Here is a 22,260-nt window from a genome sequence, read left to right as displayed (position 1 = left end):
CAGAGGAATACTTGGCTCCATTTGTGAAATTATACCAGACAAAGAAGAAATGGAGTTAAGTTCATAATAATAATTACTGACAGCGGGGCTCAGTATTCTTTTCAGTGTCTTGAATAAAACTCTGGATCTATGGGAATTTTTGGAAATAAAAGAGAAATATTCTGTTCTTTCAGACTTGACACTATGCTGATATATCCTGGACTTTTTCAACAAATTAAACACACGGGACTTTGTGAGAGTCTATTGTTTTTTTTATTGAACATCAGCCCTTGTAAAATGGAGATAACTGCCACTGATGCATAAGAGCCGTCAATATTTCCTATCTTTTAAATTTGATCGGAAAGAATCCACAAACACTGACTCATCGTCCACACGTATCTCTTCCTATCATGATGACACAGTAGCACATTAAAGCATCTTCCCTACTTTGTGTTTAACAGGATGAGCTGCGCTTGTTTGATCTTAACACCTAAGTACCAGCTGGCATCACGCATGAATAGCATCTTTCCTCTCTGGACAAATGCTCGGCTTGTTGATTCGGCCGATGTGACGGGGGCCCGTGTCTAATGGGTTGAGAGTAACAGGTGGACCTGGCAGGCGGAGTGGTCAAATTGGCCCACCTGAGCAGACCCGTCCCCCTCCTGGTATTACAGTATATAAGACCTGAAAGTAGGAGAGGAGGGCCACATTCAGACAAGCAGAGGAACTAACAGCACCGATCTGTGGAAAGAAAGAAGAAAAGGTGAGCTGTTTTTTTGTTGAAATGTGGGAAATCACTTTTTACTTTTAGCTTTCTGATCCAATGTGCAAACACTTTGTGTGTGTGTGTGTGTGTGTGTGCTGTGGTGTAGGTTGTAACCATGAAAAGCATCCACTCCCTGACTGGTCTCCTCCTGGTCCTCGGCTTCATCCAGAGCAGCTGGCAGGTTCCTCTGCTCGAGGCTGACGAGAGCTCAAGGTACAGAAATCACGTCCAGACCGGCGGGACTGTCTTTGTTTGGGGTCCATGAAGTTTCTCAGAAAATGTTGAGCCACCTTACGTTATGAAGAGATTTTGTGCTGATGGTGGAAAGGTCAGGGGCCCCAGAAAGAATTTGGATCAAGTTATAATAAAAAATACTATATTTTTTTCTGTGTTTTCCCTCCCGTGCTGCAGTTTTGAGACAGCTGACACGTTAGGGGACGAGCTGAAGGAGCTGTCGAACATGAAGAGACACTCGGAGGGAACTTTCTCAAACGACTACAGCAAATACCTGGAGGACAGGAAGGCGCAGGACTTCGTGCGGTGGCTGATGAACAACAAGAGGAGCGGGTCAGTGTAAGATGCATTCAAGCAATTATCATCAGAATCAGAACTTGTTATTTATTATAATATACGACATTATTAGATTGTTAAAACTGATGATTCTTGTGGTTCTTGACCTCTGAGAAAGAAGTTTTTCTACACACTTAACTTTCCTCTAATCTCTGTGACATATTGGATCATTTGAATAGATATTTTAATTGAAGCCACCTGATGAGAAATGTCTCTTTATTGGAACTGTTAGACATCTGAAACTGAAAACTTTATTTATATAGTGCCTTTTGTGCACAGTAGAGTGGGAATAAACACTAAGAAAATAATCAGAAAGAGCAGCTTTGAAATGTTAAAATCATCTAAAATATTCCATGTGTGTTTTCAGCGCTGCAGAGAAGCGCCACGCAGACGGGACCTTCACCAGCGACGTGAGCTCCTACCTGAAGGACCAGGCAATCAAAGACTTTGTGGCCAGGCTCAAGTCTGGACAAGTCAGAAGAGAGTAGGCTGTCCCTCCTTCCTTCTCCTCCTCCTACAGTACCAAACACCCTCTAACGTCCCACCTGCCTGCCTGTGTCTGATTCCACCATGACGAGAGAGACAGAGACTAATCAACCGCTTCTTCTGCCAAAATTTTTTTCCCCTTTCTTTGCTTTTTTTTCCTTGATGTTCCTTGTGTTTGTGCTTAAAATAAATCACCTGAACTTTTCGCACTGTGTTGATTGATATGTTTCTACGGTGATTTTTGACCTAAAACATGCAAGCGGGCGGTGAACCAATCACAAAATGATCACACCAGACAGTGTCTTCACTGATCAGAATAATAAAACGGATGATTTCCTGATGAACGCAGGTCAAATGTTAGAGTTCAAACGGCACGCTGTATCATGTGCCTGCATGTGTGCACACTCAGATCTGAAACCGTCAGGCGGGGTGAAGCGTTCAGCAGGAGGCATGTAGATGGAACCTTCACCAGTGATGTGAACAAGGTGCTGGACTCCATGGCGGCCAAGGAATATTTACTCTGGGTCATGACCTCCAAGCCTTCAGGGGAGAGGTAAACCTGAGTCACATGTCTGAGCTGATGTACACCAGAAATGCACGACTTGGAGTGATGGTGATTTTCTCTCTTTTGCAGTACGAAAAGACGAGCAGAGGACCAATGAGACACTCCCTCTGAGGACTCCCTCTTTGTGCTGCACACAAAGAAGCCATATACAGGAGGAATAGAAAGCCATACTGCTTTGCATGTCGTAATGTCAACACTATATTTAAACATGTAAGTCTTTTTTACTTCTGCAAAGACACAAAAACTGCTCATCTTCCATAGTTTTTATGGTGCAACAGAGAGAAGAAATTAATTTGAGGGCACATTTTTTTTCTACAAGTTTAAATTATTTTCTATATTTTTAAGGTGAAAACAAGAACACAAAAAGTGAAATCTCAGGTAGACCTGTAGGAAACGCACGTCGTGTGCATATTACTAATCCGCCCTGCAAAATAAAGTTTCTCATTGTGTGTTTGTAGCAATATTTTGAGACAATAAATACAAGTCAGATGTATCAGTGTGTGATCAGTTATTCTCAAATGTTGTCTCTTAGCCCAGTGCTTCCTGTTGAAGGTTTCAAAATGGTTCACAAATAGTGTATTTAATTTTACTTTTAGGTATTTTTATATCTTCATTAATGATTTTCAAATGACTACTTTTATTTATCCACATTAAAATCTTTTTTTTTGTTATGTAATTATATTTACAATGATTTAGACATATTTGTTTTGCCTTTATATTTATTTCTAAGCATTTATTTATTTATTTGATATTGACATCTTTGATATTCCGTACAAAGATCTCTGTCCCTCTGATGGTCACTGCACTGGACAGCTGTTTACCAGCTGTTTTCTTGTATGTGCATCATCTGTTTTGATGGTATATTTGCACATCAGTCAGCACGTGCAAAGTAGTGCATCGTCCAGTACGCTGCCACCTCTTGGCCGGTCACTTCAAGTACAACTCAGATTTTTCAAAACAAACATGGCTGATTGTCAGAAACACCTGCAGAGACACCTTGTCAGTCCTTCTACTGCAGCAGTGGTGCCCAACCCTGGTCCTCAGGGACCCCATGTCCTGCATGTTTTAGATGTTTCCCTGCTCCAACACACCTGATTCAAATGATCAGCTCGTCATCAAGCCTCTGCAGAAGCCTGACAACAACTTGATCAACATCTAAAACATGCAGGACAGGGACCTCTGAGGACCAGGGTTAGGGAACACTGTACTTCAGGATGATCTCACAGGTAAAAAAAAAAAAAAAAAAAATCTTGTGACATTAAGTAACATCTAAGGAGTGCTAATTTTTGTTGTGTTGTTGTTTGTGCTTTATTTAATTGGGAAAAAAGTAATTAGTTACATGCTTGGTTCAAAAGTAGTGAAATTGCAGTAATGCATTACTCCCCAAACTGAGTTTACCTAAAGGATCTGAATATTTCTTCCATCACAGTAGAGTATAATGAAAAAATGAAAATAAAAGCAATATGCTGAATTTTTATTAGTTTTAAAGTTTAAAATGCAGTTTCATTTCTATTTATTATTCATTCTAAATGTAAACTTGTACCTTTATCTTAGCTGTCAGATCATGCAATCAGGAAAAGACAAATCAAAACAGTCCTGCAGGAGATGCAACAGATTAATCCTGCTGTTTCTGATGTATTCATTCATTTTAAAGGAGGACAGTGAGCTCTGTGGGAGTGTTGTGGGTCAGAGATACAGCATCTCTGCCACAGTGAGGCGAGAGGAACTTCAGCCTGAGGGTTCAGGATGCTCTCTGCTCTCTGTCCTCCCATGAGGCCAAAGACACTGAGCTCCTGAGGTCAAAGGTGGAGACAAGTTGCAGAGTAGTGTAGTATAACCCTGGGGAATACAGCACGGTACAATATTGGACAAAAACATAGTACAGCGAAAAATGCATGGTGCTGTGTTAAAACCTCAGATGACCTCTGACCTCCCTGTGGACAGAAGCAAGAACAGGGATCAATAAAATACCACGTCACTCCAGCAGTTTGTTTAACATCTTTATTTATGCTCTCACTCACTCGCGCTCTCATTCTCGTGAAACAAATCACATTATAACAACAGATCTGAACTGATAGGTTTCTATACAGGTGACTTAAATTAGCAGAAAGTGTACAGCTATCACTACCAAATTTAAGGCAGAAATTCCACACAGAAGTGGTCAAAATATTTGATATTGATATAATTTTGACCCATTATTAAGTTTCTCTAATCAACTAAGAACCATCAATTAGACAATGGGAAAAAGAACATCTACAACAAAAACCTGCCTTCAACACTGACTTCATGTTAGTAATATATTAGTAACATTTTACATGAATAAAATATACTATGTATTATACATTGTTAAGACTCTTTACCGTTTATTACATGTTGCCCTTCCCAGAAAAAGGGTATTATTGCATCTCTAGAAGTAACCATGGTCCTGCGGCGAGACGGTCAAGTCTGTGTCGCCGTCATGCAGGTGTTTTTTTTTTTTAAAAACAATTAGCTTCAGATGCTAACACGTTGAGGGTCATTTGGAGAGGAGATCACATGTCCATGGATGACACTTACTGACAAGATGACAAAGAGTATGAAGGTGGAAAACATAGAGCTTTCTGTACAGTCACCCTAATGTTCAGCATTTGCAAATTCAGGGAGTTTTTAAAAAGCCAAGGCCAAGTAGCAAGAGGTACTCAAAGTACCTGAACTATGCCGCCATGCTAGCTTGAAAATGTAATTTCTCAATAACCTGCCCCCAAAATATACTGTACTTTCCCCGAAGGAATAGTCCTTTTTTGGGAAATGTACTTATTTGCTTTCTTGCTGACAGTTATTTGAGAAAACTGAGCGCTCTCTGATGTCTGTGTGCTAAATATGAAGCTGTCACTATCTAAGAACTGGTAAACGTTTTTTTTTTTTTTATTTCTGTTTGAATACAGATTATATAAACATAATATAAAGTGTTAATTGGTGAGCTTGAAGCAGATTTAGTCTTGTCAGTCTAGATGCTAAGCTAGCTACATTTCAGTTTATATATGAATTATAGAAAACAAGGGCTTTAAGTGGATTTTGGTACATCTGGACGCCGTTGGAGCTGTTTCACCATTTTCACTTCACTTCATATTTCGTGCACAAACACGAGAGCTGCATCAACCTTCTTGTGTAACTCTGTGCAAGAAAATGAAAAAAGTCCATTTCCAGAATGTCAGACTATTCCTTTCACTCGTTTGGGGAAATGCTTTACTGGAGGTGAGACACTTATTTGTAAAATTGCAATGGAGAAGACTCTGGAGTGATATGAGCGGTCACTGTCACAAAAACATTTAGATATACAGAATATATAAAATGTATATTTAATACTTCCAAAAAATTACTAGATTTGCTATAGAGCCAAGCCTTTAAGATACCAGTGAAATAGATTAGTATTGGCAAATATCTACTCTGTGGTTTTCTATTGTGAGGTGCATCAAGTCAATAGCGGCATTAAATACTGCACACAAAATCCACTTTGCGGTTTGCTGTGGCAGGTCTTTAAAAGGACAACTTGTCGTTGTTGGAAAAATATAAAAACATACAAAATACAAATAAAGTAGATTTAAAAATTGTTAAAATTTTTAATTGGCCCATTGACACAGCAGTTACTGTAAAGTGTCATATAATTCTGGCTTCCTTCTGTTGCTGGTATCACCAAACATTGATACACATAGAAAAAAGAACACAAGTTTGTCTCGGTTCCTCGTGTTAATACTGTTTCTAACAAATTTTTCTTTGTATTACACAACTTGCACACAGACTTACATGACAAAAACACAGTGTAGCACAGTACAAAGGTGGCTGAGTGTGGCACGTTTTTTTGTTTTTTTGTTTTTTGTGTTATTTTTTTTAGTTTTTTGATCTACTGAGTGACAGCACAGTGGCACCGCCAGTATGTGTCATCACAAACTTGTCTCCCTGTCCAAACTCTTCTCATGCCTCCGGCGCTTGTGTCGCTTTTCGCCGCCACTGGAACTACTGCACGGGGAAAAAGAATGATTTAATAAACCGAGCGAAATCTTAAAAGCAAATCCTCACCTTGGAATTATAAAGCTTCTCTCTGTGTTTCGGATGTTTTGCATTCCAAACAGCAAAAATTATATGTGGAACAAATCTTTTTCATACATGATACTAAATTTGTAAGAAACACTAAAGTTAACCAGTCTGAACATTAAATATAGTGGATTTATTCTGAATTCACTGAATATAGGTTCAAAAGTTTAAGTTTAAATCATTAAATCATCATTTAAATCATTCCATTCCGCTATAGGTTTAATTTTTTTTTAAGTCTGTAACATTTATCGCCGTGTATAATCCTCAATATAACCCCTCAGTCTTGAGATTTCTCATAAACTGAGTTTAAGTTTAGGTTATAGCTTGAACCTTTTTGTTTTCTGGATAAAAAGTCCAAAGATATTTGAAACTTAACCTGGCATAAAGTTGTAATTTAATTTTGACAAAGATGAGAGAACCTTACAATTCCAAGGTGGTGAAATCTAACAGTTAACAACCCAGATCACACAGCATGCCAATATGTCATATATATATAGAGATATGAGATATAGTGCTACTGCAGTTGTTTTTACAACATGCAAAAAACACATCATAAAATATGTCCTTGAAATAACATGCACACCCAGGCCATGCTGTGTCGTCATTCCAACATCAATTTATTACTGATTTATCGGTTTATTTATTGAGTCGACGAATCGAAAGTCGCAGCACAGACCAACACCGTTTTCATCATGCAACAATCAACAGTCATCAGCAATAAAGACAAGACAAGACTCTCCATGCTGACAGGGACTGGGAACTACTTACCTTTGGGATATCAGCTTCTGAGAGGTTAGGAAGGGGAGCTTAGGGGTGGAGTGGAATGAGAGAGGCAGGCAGGAGACACTATGTTAGTCTACTCTGTGGGAAACCTGCGAGGGCAGGGCTGCTCTTAGATAAACCCCTTTTATCTAAACATACTCGCTCCTCAGTTTCCTGGAAAATAATAAAGTAAATGTTCCATAGCTTCTCAATAATAAACACCTGCCACTGCTTGCTTTGACACCCAGATGCTGTGCTCCCCTTTAAATTAATTACTTTTTGACCCTGAAAAACAATGTATTTCGACTAAGTGTTCAAGCACTCTGACGTATGAGAGATATCTGTGAGTGATGTGGATAAGGAGCCTCACCTTTTAGCGCTTGGTTCCTTCTTGGTGGTCTCAGCAGGGTTGACGCTCTTCCACACATTCCCGAAAGATCCTTTGGACATCTCATCAGTGATGTTCACTGTGGCTGGATCACTCCTTCAAACACACACACAAAAACAAGCAGGACAAAAAAAAAAAATTATTTCACTTTCCATGTGAAATTTCTCAAGCTAAATAGCAAAACTAGACTGTTTGATGCTTCTCATACTTAATGGCTTGAAGTAGTATTGGATCTAGGAATAATTATACTTTGCAGATTGATTTTAGACTCAAAATATGATTATTTCATATAATATGATGCATTATTGTTGATTAAACTGCTCAATTAATTTGTTCACCACAAATAAATTTATTTATTATTCTACCTTGAATATCAGAAATAAGATGTAAACACAACACTAGTATTTCTGCTTTTATTTTAGTAAAGGATTTAAGTATTTCTTCCAATCTAAAAATGCAGACTATGATGAAAGATTAAAATTACTTACTTGTAGTTTCCTTCCAGCGGCACTTGTACAATGCCTTCCTCCTCTGCAATAATACTGTGTTCCTCCTGAAGAAATAAATAAAAATGTAATATAGGACTTAAGTGATTCTTCAGTTAACTCAAATCATGTGTGGTGACCTTCAGCCACATGCTTTTTCAAAGGTTCAATAAAAATATATGATCAGATTTGTGTCCACTAATTATAAATTAGACAGAAAAATCATTTGTCTTATAATAAATTGCAGAGTACATTATAAATAAATAGTGGTGTGATTTGCACAAAGGAAAATGACTATGTGAAAGTAAGTTACACTTTACAACAGTATGTGTGTAGAGAAAAAGCTTAATTAACCTTAGATACCCCTTATCCCATCCAAACACACTAATCTTGGCAGAATTATAGGCCTGAGTATAGGAGAATGGAGTAACATGAGCCAGTTTTTACATTTTATGATTTTACTGGGAAAAAAAACCCTATGTAAAACAAACTATGTTATTATTATGGTTTTAGATAAATGTTGACTAAATTAAATTTTATTTTTGTCTTGCTATGTCTTTTATATCGATTTTTGTCTTGTTACTTTTTTTCTTGTTATGTCTTTATGGCTTTTGTTATGGCATTTTGTCTTTGTTAACAAAAGACAGTGAACCACTGACAGTGACACACCTTGTCTTGACTAATTTTACTAATGAAAGTTTTTGCATGTCAACAGCCTTTTCTAACCATTTTCAGCCATAAAACTATAAAATATTAAACTTTGCTTCTACTCAAGCCTTGAACAGCTGTGGACATTTCCTTCATTGAGGACAAGTATCACGAACTTTATTTGTAGTGATTTTTTCACACCCCCTGTGTACATTAACTGCCACATCTATCTGCAATGACCTCTCTGTACCACACGGGGGAGACACTGCTCATCCTGAAACCATATCACAGATTCATCAAAGCTCAACACATCAAATAATAATAGTAATAACAATAAAACTATATAATTAACACATATGATATTTCTTTTGTATCATATTTGATATGTTAGGAATTTATTTCTTTTATGTTAGGAATTTGATTAATCATAAGAGCTTTTATTTTATCATAGCCAAGATTTGTGTGTGTGTGTGTGTGTGTGTGTGTGTGTGTGTGTGTGTGTGTGTGTGTGTGTGTGTGTGTGAAAATCTATTTAAACAATTATTAGCAAGTGCTAAATGGATAATAATTGTTTGCATCACAAAGTGATTCCATTGAGAGCAGGTTGCATGTATAAAATTAAATAGAATAAAGAGTCACAGATCTTATATTTTATATTTTATCGACCTGCTGTATCAAGTAATGATCCCTTGTTCTACCTGTGATACCTGTCGACTTACAGAAGAAAAAAAGTGTAGAAATTATGATTTTGCTTCATTAAACCGTACTGTAAACCACGTGGTATAGTCCAGGCCCTCACACTCCTCTACAAATGTAGTTGGAAGCTTCCGCTTCCGGTTTGGCAGTCGGCCTAACAACAGGTGGAGCACATGGCACCAGGTCAGGTCAGTGTATCGTTTGTTCATTGGATTTTCCTTTCAGAAACGCTGTTTGAAAACAAAAAACAGAGGTTATTTGATTCTTCTTTTAAAATGCAAACTTTAAAATGTTAATACGAGGCATTTGTCTTTGTCGTGGTCAAAAAGAGACGAGGTAATTTGTAATTCATTTTCTATGAATGGGAGCTGGCCATCCGGGTACTTTGCTGCTACATCATGCCCCCTTTTTGGTGGAAACATGCACTGTGATTGGACTGGCGGCTAATGCAAAATGTATGCAGATTCAAAGCATAGAATAAGAAAACTAAACTAACTAAGAGCCAAACTCCTCTGGCCAGTCAGGCCAGTCAATATCTTCACTATTTTGCTGTTTTGGTACTGTCGCACCAAACCCCATTCTAAAAGCAGTTGTTTCATAGTAGAGCCGTACTTTTTGACAGTCAAAACTTTATTTACAACATCACTAAGACTCTTTTCTGATATACTTTGATCTACAGACACACGTGTCATTAACTCAGAAAACATCATTAATTATTTGTGATGAATTGTTTGACACAAACACAAACTCACTGGTCGCTTTCAGTGTTTTCGCCCAAAGGGGGCGTGGTCGTGGCACGTGACGTATGGCTGCTCTCATTCATTTCGTATAGACCAAGAACAATAAAATAACTAGAACATAGAAAGGAAAAGTCTGACCAAGGTGCTTTTTAACTACTTGACTTGTGACTGAAATTAGTTTCAGAAATGAGAAAACATTTTCATGATGCTTGAAGGTTTTTAAGAGTAAGATTTTAAGGATTACTTGCCAGAAGAAAATAAATATAGGAACTGAGGCTCAGACTATATTAATTGAGATTCATTCATTCTAAAAATAATAAATATAAAAAAATGAAAACTGTTTTTTAAATAATATGTGATGTTTATGTTGCAAAAATAGCATGAATATATACAATAAAATAATAAGTAATAGTTATTTTTCCATAGATGAACATTTTATGGCAAGAATTTAAAATTCTGACAAATCTTTCAATCTTTGAAGACTGGAAAAGATTGTATGATCATTGAGAGGAATTTTATTATGGTTAATGTCATAAATTATAAATATAATAATAATAATACAAATAACATGTAAAAAATTAATAAATAAGACATAATATTTGCTTGTAAATGTTATTATAGAATAGAAACAGCAAATAATTAAAATAATTTTCAGTGTGAAATACAGCTCATCAGCTATTATTAAAGTTGTTTTTTTTCTTCAATCAATCTAAATTAACCTTATTTGACAGCCTCAATTCCTCGACCTGTTTTCTTCTGGTAAATAATCTCATGAACCTAAAACCTAACGTTTAACATAATGAATTGATCATGCAGTTTTTCTCATTAGATCAGTCATTTTGCTGACAAATGAAGTAGAGAACTTTGATTTTCAAGGCAGCACAGTGGAAAAATAATTGACAGAGCGCAACATTATTCATCATTATAATTAGATGCAAGCCCACAGATACCATTTACATCATATTTGATAGATCAGTATGATCAGTACTTTTCTAAACAACCATGTCTTCTGCCCTCTGGTGGACTATCAGTGCACTGCACTGTTGTTCATATAATACATAGCATACAAACAAAATATCATATGGAAATATAAAGATTTTTTTTGCCAAGAGGTCCAGTTCAATTTCAAATTAAGTAACTACTGTAATTATTTAATGTGTCAGATTTTTCAGGCTTAAGTTATATATTTCTTTTACATCCAAAAACAAAGTTTCTGCCACAATTTCTGTCAGAAATTAAACAGTTAAACTGTACCTTGGTTGGAAAAGGATGTGGTCATTTACAAGACGAAGTGCAAATGTAGGATTGCTAGTGACTCTTGCTATAATTACGTCAAATTTGATTTATTTTACTGTCTAAGAGCTCAAATGACTCTTATGGATATGTTTTAAAAAATCTAATTATTGTCTTGTTAATGACCAGTCTCAGAATATGAAAAAAATTGCCTTTTTTCCTTTCTGTTTTCTAGTCTTTTTATGTTTTGGTGCACCAAGTAAAAAATGAAAACCATTTCTTAAATTCAGTTAGTTCATACCTTTTTGACCATGACAAAGAAAAATGCCTTGTATTTGCGTTGCATTTTGTACTTTAAAGGGACAGTTCACCCCAAAAGAAAAAATACATGCTTTCCCCTGGCCTGTAGTGCTATTTGTGCATCTAGATCTTTTTGGTGTGAGATGTAGAGTTTGGGTTTGTGCTGCTCAAAACACCCAAAAAAGTATGTTTGAAAAATTCAAAACCTGGCTAATCCACAGACCTTGGTGTGAATAAAATACTTCCTTTATGAAACTCCTCACAACAAGGTCTGTGGATTTTTCTAAGGAGACACTGGTTTTTAATGTATGTTTTTATGGGGTGTTTTGAGCATCACAAATGAGTGCCATCTAATTCTGTTATACTGGAGAGAAGCCGATATCTCCAAAACTCTACAATCACACCAAAAACACCTAGATGGATAAATAGCACTACAGGTTAGGGGGAAAGTATGTATTTTGATTTTTGGGTGAACTCTCCCTTTAAAAAGAAATAACCACTTGTTTTTTACTGCCTGTTTCTGAAAGGAAACATCCAATGAGCAAACAATACACTGACCTGACCTGACGCCATGTGCTCCACCTGTTGTCAGGTCGCTGTCATCACAACCCTGACTTGGCAGGCCCCCCTGCACTATTTCACATGCCGGGTGTACGAAGTAAAATTTAAGCATAACCCCCTCCTTCTATCTCTCCGGAGCTTCGGGGGGGGGAGATACAGCCCCCTCCCGAGCCCCTCACCTCCCACCGATCAGAGCCCCTACTGCCGCAGCGGGATTCGAACCAGACGGTACACCGTCTGCTGACCACCGTAAGGCCGTTATCAAATCCACTGCGCCACCAGTGACCCCTCACACTGAGAGTAGTTCTCCGGGCGCTTTTAAGTCTTCGTTTTGGGTGTTAGACTTCAAAATTCACTGAGGATGATAAGGATCGAACACACAACCTCAAGCTCCCCAACCATCCTCTTACAGCCTGAGCTATTGGATCAGGTAATTATCTATAGGTTCTTAGAGGTTTTCATTTCATTCTTTGGGCTCTGGTCTTCAAAAGTCACTGAGCCTTGTAAGAATCGAACTCACAACCTCAAACTCTCAAGCCATTGTCTTACAACCTGAGCTATTGGACCAGGTAGTTAGCTTTAGGTTCTCAGAGGTTTTCACTTTTTTCTTTGGACTCTGGTCTTCAAAAATCACTGAGGAGGATAAGAATCAAACTCACAACCTCAAACTTTAAAGCCATTGTCTTACAACCTGAGCTATTGGATCAGGTAGTGAGCTTTAGGTTCTCAGAGGTTTTCACTTTTTTCTTTGGACTCTGGCCTTCAAAAGTCATTGAGTCTCATAAGAATTGAACTCACAACCTCAAACTCTCAAGCCATTGTCTTACAACCTGAGCTATTGGATCAGACAGGTTTGGGCTGTTTTTTAAAAGATTTTCTTCACATATTAGACAAGAAAAAGTGGAAAACTGATTGGATTGGATCGGATTGGATTGGATTTTTCCGCTTCATCTCATCATTTATTATCCTTATAAGGACCTTTACATACTTATTCAAAGTTGTATTTATTAGTGACAATACTAATACTTTGAAAAGTTTAGGACTGGGGAGCTTGGATTTGATCCACCCACCTCAGGTTCCAGACATTAGCTGCTTATCTTGTTGAGCTATTCCTGCATTTGTTTTTTTTTTTTTTTGTTTTTTTATTGGTACCTGTGGTGTTCTTAAGTGTGGTTGTAAATTTGAATTATTTCCCTTGTAAAAGCAAAAGCGGGGGGGGTGCTGCTGGTGATGGTGGGGGTGGTGATGAGGTGGTGGTGAGGTGGGTTGGGCGGGGGTCGGATCTGGAGGTAGCTTATTTTGGTGTTGTGGGGTGTTTCGAGTCTACAACTTGGCAAAAATCTCGGCAGACTTGAAACTCCCCACACCCCCACCACCAGAACCTACCCCCACCCAACCCACCTCATCACCACCACCACCCACCCCTGCCCAACCCACCTCACCACCACCGCCACACCACCACCACCCACCCCCGCCCAACGCACCTCACCACCACACCGCCACCACCACCCACCCCCGCCCAACCCACCTCACCACCACCACCACAACCCACCCCCACCCCAAATCAAACACATAGCTGGATGAATTAATGAGTTAGTGACAATACTAATACTTTGTGTCTTATCCTGATTACATTACAATTAATTAATGAACATGTGTTTTATCATTGAAACATGAAGATTAAAGACACAACATATATTTGACATATGAATGGATCCTGATACACTGACAGGTAAAACAGGAGGATCTTTACGTTTGAGTACAGTCATGGTACAGTGTTTTTCAGCCCTGGTCCTCAGAGCTCACTGCCCTGCATGTTTTAGATGTTTCTCTGCTCCAACACACCTGATTCAAATGATCAGGTTGACGATGAGCTGATTGTTTGGTTGAGGTGTGTTGGAGCAGAGAAACATCTAAAACATGCAACATGAAAAACATGAGTGAGCTCTGAGGACCAGGGCTGAAAAACACTGTACCATGACTGTACTCAAATGTAAAGATGCAACAAAGTTTAAAAAAAAAAAAAAAAAAGTGTTAAGAAGGACCAACACAGATCACATTAAGATTTGTTGTTCTTCCGATGACATGGTGCCAGCAGCATAAACATGTACAAATTCTATGTTGTGCCTCTGTTTATCATATTACATCTGTAAAATATATATGACAGTAATCCTAATGCATTGAGGGAAGGGGGGCTGAAGTCGCAGAAGGGGGGAATTGAACTGGAAACCTCATGACAACAAACCCAGGAAGGAAACCACTACACTAATCCAACCGCGCCACCCACCCCCGCATTTTTTTTTTTTCTTAAATGTCAGAAACTCGGTGGACTCGGCAGACTCTTGCTGACGTGGGACCGACATGGCTGTGCTACACTTGGTAGACTTGGTGCACCTACTACACTTGCACACTTATGAACACCAGCAATGTCACTACCACGTCAGCAGAGGGCAGCACAGTCTCCACCACTTGGACTGGCCTATTTTTCACACTTTATTTTGATCCTTTCAACTTTTTTTTTAAAGGTAAAATCATCTGTGGACTCCATAAACATGAAGACCATAACTAGATCACATAGGTAGACAATCTGAGTTATCTCAAGTGTAAAAAAATAAACAAAAATGTCATAAAAGCGATCAATAAGAGTTCTCTGTGATTGTGATTCTTGTATGATAATTAAAAATGAAGAAGAACTCTTGGGAACACAGACACAGTTGGATTGAATCATATCAAATAATAATACAATGGTGATAAATGTTCTCCTCCAATCTTCCAATCTTCAGACACTGAACTCTGGAGTCTAACCACCAGCCACAATTTCCTCAACTGTGATAGGCCAGTCCAAGTGGTGGAGACTGTGCTGCCCCCTGCTGACGTGGTGGTGACATGGCTGGTGTTCATAAGTGTGCAGGTGTAGTAGGTGCACCAAGTCTACCAAGTGTAGCACAGCCATGTCGGTCCCACGTCAGCAAGAGTCTGCCGAGTCCACCGAGTTTCTGACATTTAAGAAAAAAAAAAAATGCGGGGGTGGGTGGCGCGGTTGGATTAGTGTAGTGGTTTCCTTCCTGGGTTTGTTGTCATGAGGTTTCCAGTTCAATTCCCCCCTTCTGCGACTTCAGCCCCCCTTCCCTCAATGCATTAGGATCACTATCATATATATTTTACAGATGTAATATGATAAACAGAGGCACAACATAGAATTTGTACATGTTTATGCTGCTGGCACCATGTCATCGGAAGAACAACAAGTCTTAATGTGATCTGTGTTGGTCATTCTTAACATTTTTTTTTTTTTTTTTTAAACTTTGTTGCATCTTTACATTTGAGTACAGTCATGGTACAGTGTTTTTCAGCCCTGGTCCTCAGAGCTCACTCATGTTTTTCATGTTGCATGTTTTAGATGTTTCTCTGCTCCAACACACCTCAACCAAACGATCAGCTCATCGTCAACCTGATCATTTGAATCAGGTGTGTTGGAGCACAGAAACATCTAAAACATGCAGGGCAGTGAGCTCTGAGGACCAGGGCTGAAAAACACTGTACCATGACTGTACTCAAACATAAAGATCCTCCTGTGTTACCTGTCAGTGTATCAGGATCCATTCATATGTCAAATATATGTTGTGTCTTTAATCTTCATGTTTCAATGATAAAACACATGTTCATTAATTAATTGTAAGGTGCCATGGTGCCAGCAGCATAAACATGTACAAATTCTATGTTGTGCCTCTGTTTATCATATTACATCTGTAAAATATATATGATAGTGATTCTAATGCATTGAGGGAAGGGGGGCTGAAGTCGCAGAAGGGGGGAATTGAACTGGAAACCTCATGACAACAAACCCAGGAAGGAAACCACTACACTAATCCAACCGCGCCACCCACCCCCGCATTTTTTTTTTTTCTTAAATGTCAGAAACTCGGTGGACTCGGCAGACTCTTGCTGACGTGGGACCAACATGGCTGTGCTACACTTGGTAGACTTGGTGCACCTACTAGACCTGCACACTTATGAACACCAGCAATGTCACTACCACGTCAGCAGAGGGCAGCACAGTCTCCACCACTTGGACTGGCCTATTTTTCACACTTTATTTTGATCCTTTCAACTTATTTATTTAAGGTAAAATCATCTGTGGACTCCATAAACATGAAGACCATAACTAGATCACATAGGTAGACAATCTGAGTTATCTCAAGTGTAAAAAAATAAACAAAAATGTCATAAAAGCGATCAATAAGAGTTCTCTGTGATTGTGATTCTTGTATGATAATTAAAAATGAAGAAGAACTCTTGGGAACACAGACACAGTTGGATTGAATCATATCAAATAATAATACAATGGTGATAAATGTTCTCCTCCAATCTTCCAATCTTCAGACACTGAACTCTGGAGTCTAACCACCAGCCACAATTTCCTCAACTGTGATAGGCCAGTCCAAGTGGTGGAGACTGTGCTGCCCCCTGCTGACGTGGTGGTGACATGGCTGGTGTTCATAAGTGTGCAAGTGTAGTAGGTGCACCAAGTCTACCAAGTGTAGCACAGCCATGTCGGTCCCACGTCAGCAAGAGTCTGCCGAGTCCACCGAGTTTCTGACATTTAAGAAAAAAAAAAAATGCGGGGGTGGGTGGCGCGGTTGGATTAGTGTAGTGGTTTCCTTCCTGGGTTTGTTGTCATGAGGTTTCCAGTTCAATTCCCCCCTTCTGCGACTTCAGCCCCCCTTCCCTCAATGCATTAGGATCACTATCATACATATTTTACAGATGTAATATGATAAACAGAGGCACAACATAGAATTTGTACATGTTTATGCTGCTGGCACCATGTCATCGGAAGAACAACAAGTCTTAATGTGATCTGTGTTGGTCATTCTTAACATTTTTTTTTTTTTTTTTTTTTAAACTTTGTTGCATCTTTACATTTGAGTACAGTCATGGTACAGTGTTTTTCAGCCCTGGTCCTCAGAGCTCACTCATGTTTTTCATGTTGCATGTTTTAGATGTTTCTCTGCTCCAACACACCTCAACCAAACGATCAGCTCATCGTCAACCTGATCATTTGAATCAGGTGTGTTGGAGCAGAGAAACATCTAAAACATGCAGGGCAGTGAGCTCTGAGGACCAGGGCTGAAAAACACTGTACCATGACTGTACTCAAACATAAAGATCCTCCTGTGTTACCTGTCAGTGTATCAGGATCCATTCATATGTCAAATATATGTTGTGTCTTTAATCTTCATGTTTCAATGATAAAACACATGTTCATTAATTAATTGTAAGGTGCCATGGTGCCAGCAGCATAAACATGTACAAATTCTATGTTGTGCCTCTGTTTATCATATTACATCTGTAAAATATATATGATAGTGATCCTAATGCATTGAGGGAAGGGGGGCTGAAGTCGCAGAAGGGGGGAATTGAACTGGAAACCTCATGACAACAAACCCAGGAAGGAAACCACTACACTAATCCAACCGCGCCACCCACCCCCGCATTTTTTTTTTTTCTTAAATGTCAGAAACTCGGTGGACTCGGCAGACTCTTGCTGACGTGGGACCGACATGGCTGTGCTACACTTGGTAGACTTGGTGCACCTACTACACCTGCACACTTATGAACACCAGCCATGTCACCACCACGTCAGCAGGGGGCAGCACAGTCTCCACCACTTGGACTGGCCTATCACAGTTGAGGAAATTGTGGCTGGTGGTTAGACTCCAGAGTTCAGTGTCTGAAGATTGGAAGATTGGAGGAGAACATTTATCACCATTGTATTATTATTTGATATGATTCAATCCAACTGTGTCTGTGTTCCCAAGAGTTCTTCTTCATTTTTAATTATCATACAAGAATCACAATCACAGAGAACTCTTATTGATCGCTTTTATGACATTTTTGTTTATTTTTTTACACTTGAGATAACTCAGATTGTCTACCTATGTGATCTAGTTATGGTCTTCGTGTTTATGGAGTCCACAGATGATTTTACCTTTAAAAAAAAAGTTGAAAGGATCAAAATAAAGTGTGAAAAATAGGCCAGTCCAAGTGGTGGAGACTGTGCTGCCCTCTGCTGACGTGGTAGTGACATTGCTGGTGTTCATAAGTGTGCAAGTGTAGTAGGTGCACCAAGTCTACCAAGTGTAGCACAGCCATGTCGGTCCCACGTCAGCAAGAGTCTGCCGAGTCCACCGAGTTTCTGACATTTAAGAAAAAAAAAAAATGCGGGGGTGGGTGGCGCGGTTGGATTAGTGTAGTGGTTTCCTTCCTGGGTTTGTTGTCATGAGGTTTCCAGTTCAATTCCCCCCTTCTGCGACTTCAGCCCCCCTTCCCTCAATGCATTAGGATTACTGTCATATATATTTTACAGATGTAATATGATAAACAGAGGCACAACATAGAATTTGTACATGTTTATGCTGCTGGCACCATGTCATCGGAAGAACAACAAATCTTAATGTGATCTGTGTTGGTCCTTCTTAACACTTTTTTTTTTTTTTTTTTAAACTTTGTTGCATCTTTACATTTGAGTACAGTCATGGTACAGTGTTTTTCAGCCCTGGTCCTCAGAGCTCACTCATGTTTTTCATGTTGCATGTTTTAGATGTTTCTCTGCTCCAACACACCTCAACCAAACAATCAGCTCATCGTCAACCTGATCATTTGAATCAGGGCTCTGGTCTTCAAAAGTCACTGAGCCTTGTAAGAATCGAACTCACAACCTCAAACTCTCAAGCCATTGTCTTACAACCTGAGCTATTGGATCAGGTAGTAAGCTTTAGGTTCTCAGAGGTTTTCACTTTTTTCTTTGGACTCTGGTCTTCAAAAGTCACTGAGTCTCATAAGAATCAAACTCACAACCTCAAACTTTAAAGCCATTGTCTTACAACCTGAGCTATTAGATCAGGTAATTATTTGTCGGTTCTTAGAGGTTTTCATTTCATTCTTTGGACTCTGGCCTTCAAAAGTCATTGAGTCTCATAAGAATTGAACTCACAACCTCAAACTCTCAAGCCATTGTCTTACAACCTGAGCTATTGGATCAGACAGGTTTGGGCTGTTTTTTAAAAGATTTTCTTCACATATTAGACAAGAAAAAGTGGAAAACTGATTGGATTGGATTTTTCCGCTTTATCTCATCATTTATTATCCTTACAAGGACCTTTACATACTTATTCAATTAGTGACAATACTAATACTTTGAAAAGTTTAGGACTGGAGAGCTTGGATTTGATCCACCCACCTCAGGTTCCAGACATTAGCTCCTTATCTTGTTGAGCTATTCCTGCACTTGTTTTTTTTTTTGTTTTTTTTTTTTTATTGGTACCTGTGATGTTCTTAAGTGTGGTTGTAAATTTGAATTATTTCCCTTGTAAAAGCAAAAGCGGGGGGGTGGTGCTGCTGGTGATGGGGGGGGGGGGGGGGTTGGTGGTGGTGGTGGTTTGGGCGGGGGTCGGATCTGGAGGTAGCTTATTTTGGTGTTGTGGGGTGTTTCGAGTCTACCACTCGGCAGAAATCTCGGCAGACTTGAAACTCCCCACACCACCACCACCAGAACCTACCCCCACCCAACCCACCTCACCACCACCTCATCACCACCACCACCACCCACCCCCGCCCAACCCACCTCACCACCACCACCACACCACCCCCACCCAACCCACCTCACCACCACCTCATCAACACCACCACCCACCCCTGACCAACCCACCTCACCACCACCACCACATGAGCTATTGGATCACACAGGAAAGTTCTTCTTCTAAGAGGTCACCTCAGGTAACAGTGATGAGCAGCTTATCATGTTGAGCTATTCCTCCTGACCATTTTGCTTGAGTGTTGTATTCAAATGAAAACCACAGGCAACTCTCATTGGTAACTTTTACTACATTTTCTTTGTTTTTCACAATGAAGATAACTCAAATTTAAGACCACACCTCTGAACACCGCATAGTCCAATATTTAAAAAACAAAAACGCTGTATGTAAAGGTGATCCATCAACATCATCATGTCGTACGAACAATAAAGCTAAAATCTTACACACTCATGTTGTTAATTGGTTGATTGTCATTCAGGTAAGTATTTGCAGGTGAACATTAAACTTCTTAGGTTAAGATCAATCATCTCTACAGACACAGTGACCCAGAGCAATGAAAAAAAAGATGAAATTGTGGAATTGAACCCACGCCCTCAGGGTCCCCAACCTTCTTCTTACAGTCTGAGCTATTTGATCAGACATTCAAGTATTGTTTCTCAGAGGTTTTCACTTTTTTCTTTGGACTCTGGCCTTCAAAAGTAACTGTGTCTTGTAAGGATTGAACACACAACTTCAGCATAGCAAAGCATCTTCTTAGACCCTGCACTACTGGAGCAGACAGTCACCACTTCATTCTCAGAGGTTTTCACTTTTTTTCTTTGGTGACTGGTCTTCAAAAGTCACTGAGGGTAAGAGGATCAAACACACAAACTCTACCTGCCAAGACATCATCTTACAGGCTGAGCTATTGAATCAGACACTGCAGAGCTGATTCTCAGAACTTTGGACTATGGCCTTCAAGATTCACTGCAGGTGATAAGGTTTGAACCTCTCAAGCCATCATAGGGGTCAAACCATAGGGGTTTTCACTTTTTCTTTAGACTCCGGCCTTCAAAAGTCACTGAGTCTTATAAGGATCGAACACACAACCAAAAATTCCCAAACAGTCCTCTTACAGGCTGAGCTATTGGAAATAACAGCTAAGCTTTGCATCTCAGAGGTTTTCACTATTTTCTTTGGACTCTGGCCTTCAAAAGTCAGCAGACCTCATAAGGAATCAAACACACAATGTCCAACTCAGCAGCTGTTTACTTACAAACTGAGCTATTGGTGCAGACAGTCAAGCTCTGGTTCTCAGAGACTCCATCTATCAAAATTCAGGAAGGTTGCTAAGGCTTGTACACAGGACCTCAACCTTGGAAGCATTTCTCTTACTAAGTAAGCTACTGAAGCACACAACCAAAGCTTGATTCTCCGAAGTTTTCAATTTTTATTTTGGGACTATGGCCTTCAAAAGTCAGACAGCCTCATAAGGATTGAATCCACAGCCTCAGAAATTCAGAACAGCCCTCTTCCATGCTGAGCTATTGCTCAACTAGGTGATGCTTGATTCTTGGAGCTTTTCATGCTTCATGCTGGAAATGGAACTAAAAATTCACAGAGTGACTGAACGCACTTCCTCAAAATGTCAAAGCAGTGCTGTACCTTCCTGAGATAATGGGCAAGAGATACTTGAGCTGTCTTTCTTAAAGCTTTTCACACTTTGTTTTGAACACCAGCTTTCATAATTAACTAAAATTGCATTTTGAGTGGAAAAACATGCTCAAAAGCTCATGAAACTTAGTACACTTGTCAGCTGTGATGAAAATTAAAATCTGATATGGGTCTTGGGCATGGGTGTGGCAAAGTTTCATGGAAACTTTTCATGGCTTTGCCACTGCAGTGGTGGAAATTTGAAGTAATCAGAGTTCTCCTATGCTGGAGGATAACTGCACCTCTTGTTGTGCATCCTCCAGTTTCTTTTTCTTCCACTCTGGCATCAGGTCATCCAACCAGCTCAGTTCTCTCTTGGTGAAGATGAAGTCCAGCAGCTTACGAATGAACACCAAGGCCAAGACCTGATGTAGCAAGAAACAGACAGAAATCAACTAATCATGTGCATTGCGCACAGACAGAGTACATAATGCATACACAAACACACTTCATGTACCATCATGGGGAAGACGATGGCAGCCTTGGAGGTCTTAATGACCCAGAGGAGGACCAAGCAGCTGAGCTGGATGATGGTGAAGAGGTGCACCTTCCTGAGTGGGACGTGACGAAGGTAGATGAAGTCTGGCTGATGTTTGGCTGGCATGCTGAACAGCTTTAGACGGTCAAAGAACTGGATACATACAAACAGACAATCCATTCAATTCAGCCTGCATCTTTTCTCGATTAGTTCATGATCTACTCAAATATGAGCAGCTAGAG

The 22,260-nt window shown here is 39.4% G+C and overlaps 2 protein-coding genes across 8 annotated transcripts in view; one reads left to right on the top strand and one right to left on the bottom strand.

Annotated features, from left to right (window-relative positions):
• The first annotated feature begins 586 nt into the window (after positions 1–586).
• LOC146304728 (glucagon-1-like) lies at positions 587–2,853 on the top strand. Of its 4 annotated transcripts, none has more exons than XM_084713494.1 (6): positions 587–742; positions 852–958; positions 1,157–1,312; positions 1,683–1,799; positions 2,211–2,354; positions 2,436–2,853. In XM_084713494.1, exons 2-6 carry the CDS (start codon positions 861–863, stop codon positions 2,461–2,463), a joined length of 543 nt encoding a protein of 180 aa, XP_084569620.1. In that variant the 5' UTR covers positions 587–742; positions 852–860; the 3' UTR covers positions 2,464–2,853. The 4 variants fall into 4 exon arrangements, with proteins under 4 accessions (XP_084569620.1, XP_084569619.1, XP_084569622.1 ...); XM_084713493.1 differs by having other exon boundaries at positions 1,157–1,318; XM_084713496.1 differs by lacking the exon at positions 2,436–2,853 and having other exon boundaries at positions 1,157–1,318; positions 2,211–2,358.
• A 3,098-nt stretch (positions 2,854–5,951) lies between these two features.
• The window catches only part of LOC146304727 (sodium-driven chloride bicarbonate exchanger-like), a 61,741-nt gene continuing 45,432 nt past the window's right edge, over positions 5,952–22,260 (bottom strand). For 3 of the 4 annotated variants that reach the window (XM_084713775.1, XM_084713773.1, XM_084713776.1), the window contains 5 exons: positions 21,998–22,171; positions 21,783–21,905; positions 8,076–8,140; positions 7,570–7,683; positions 5,952–6,362 (listed from right to left, as the gene is read on the bottom strand). In XM_084713775.1, coding sequence (XP_084569901.1) covers positions 6,287–6,362; positions 7,570–7,683; positions 8,076–8,140; positions 21,783–21,905; positions 21,998–22,171 — 552 coding nt within the window. In that variant the 3' untranslated portion in view covers positions 5,952–6,286. Of the gene's footprint in view, positions 6,363–7,205; positions 7,244–7,569; positions 7,684–8,075; positions 8,141–21,782; positions 21,906–21,997; positions 22,172–22,260 lie in introns of all 4 variants that reach the window. The other variant, XM_084713777.1, reaches the window with a different exon arrangement.

Source organism: Lutjanus erythropterus, chromosome 24 (assembly GCF_056507025.1).
Source record: "Lutjanus erythropterus isolate fLutEry1 chromosome 24, fLutEry1.hap2, whole genome shotgun sequence".
Lineage (NCBI taxonomy): Eukaryota > Metazoa > Chordata > Actinopteri > Lutjaniformes > Lutjanidae > Lutjanus > Lutjanus erythropterus.
This window is presented reverse-complemented; position numbering and strand designations above follow the sequence as displayed.

What these genes read in the sequence shown, in the direction of transcription:
- LOC146304728 (XM_084713493.1), top strand. Translation starts at nt 861, where the DNA reads ATGAAAAGCATCCACTCCCTGACTGGTCTCCTCCTGGTCCTCGGCTTC. An exon ending in AACAAGAGGAGCGGGTCAGT is followed by an intron (nt 1,319 to 1,682) that starts GTAAGATGCATT and finishes GTGTGTTTTCAG; the next exon opens with CGCTGCAGAGAAGCGCCACG. An exon ending in TCCAAGCCTTCAGGGGAGAG is followed by an intron (nt 2,355 to 2,435) that starts GTAAACCTGAGT and finishes TCTCTTTTGCAG; the next exon opens with TACGAAAAGACGAGCAGAGG.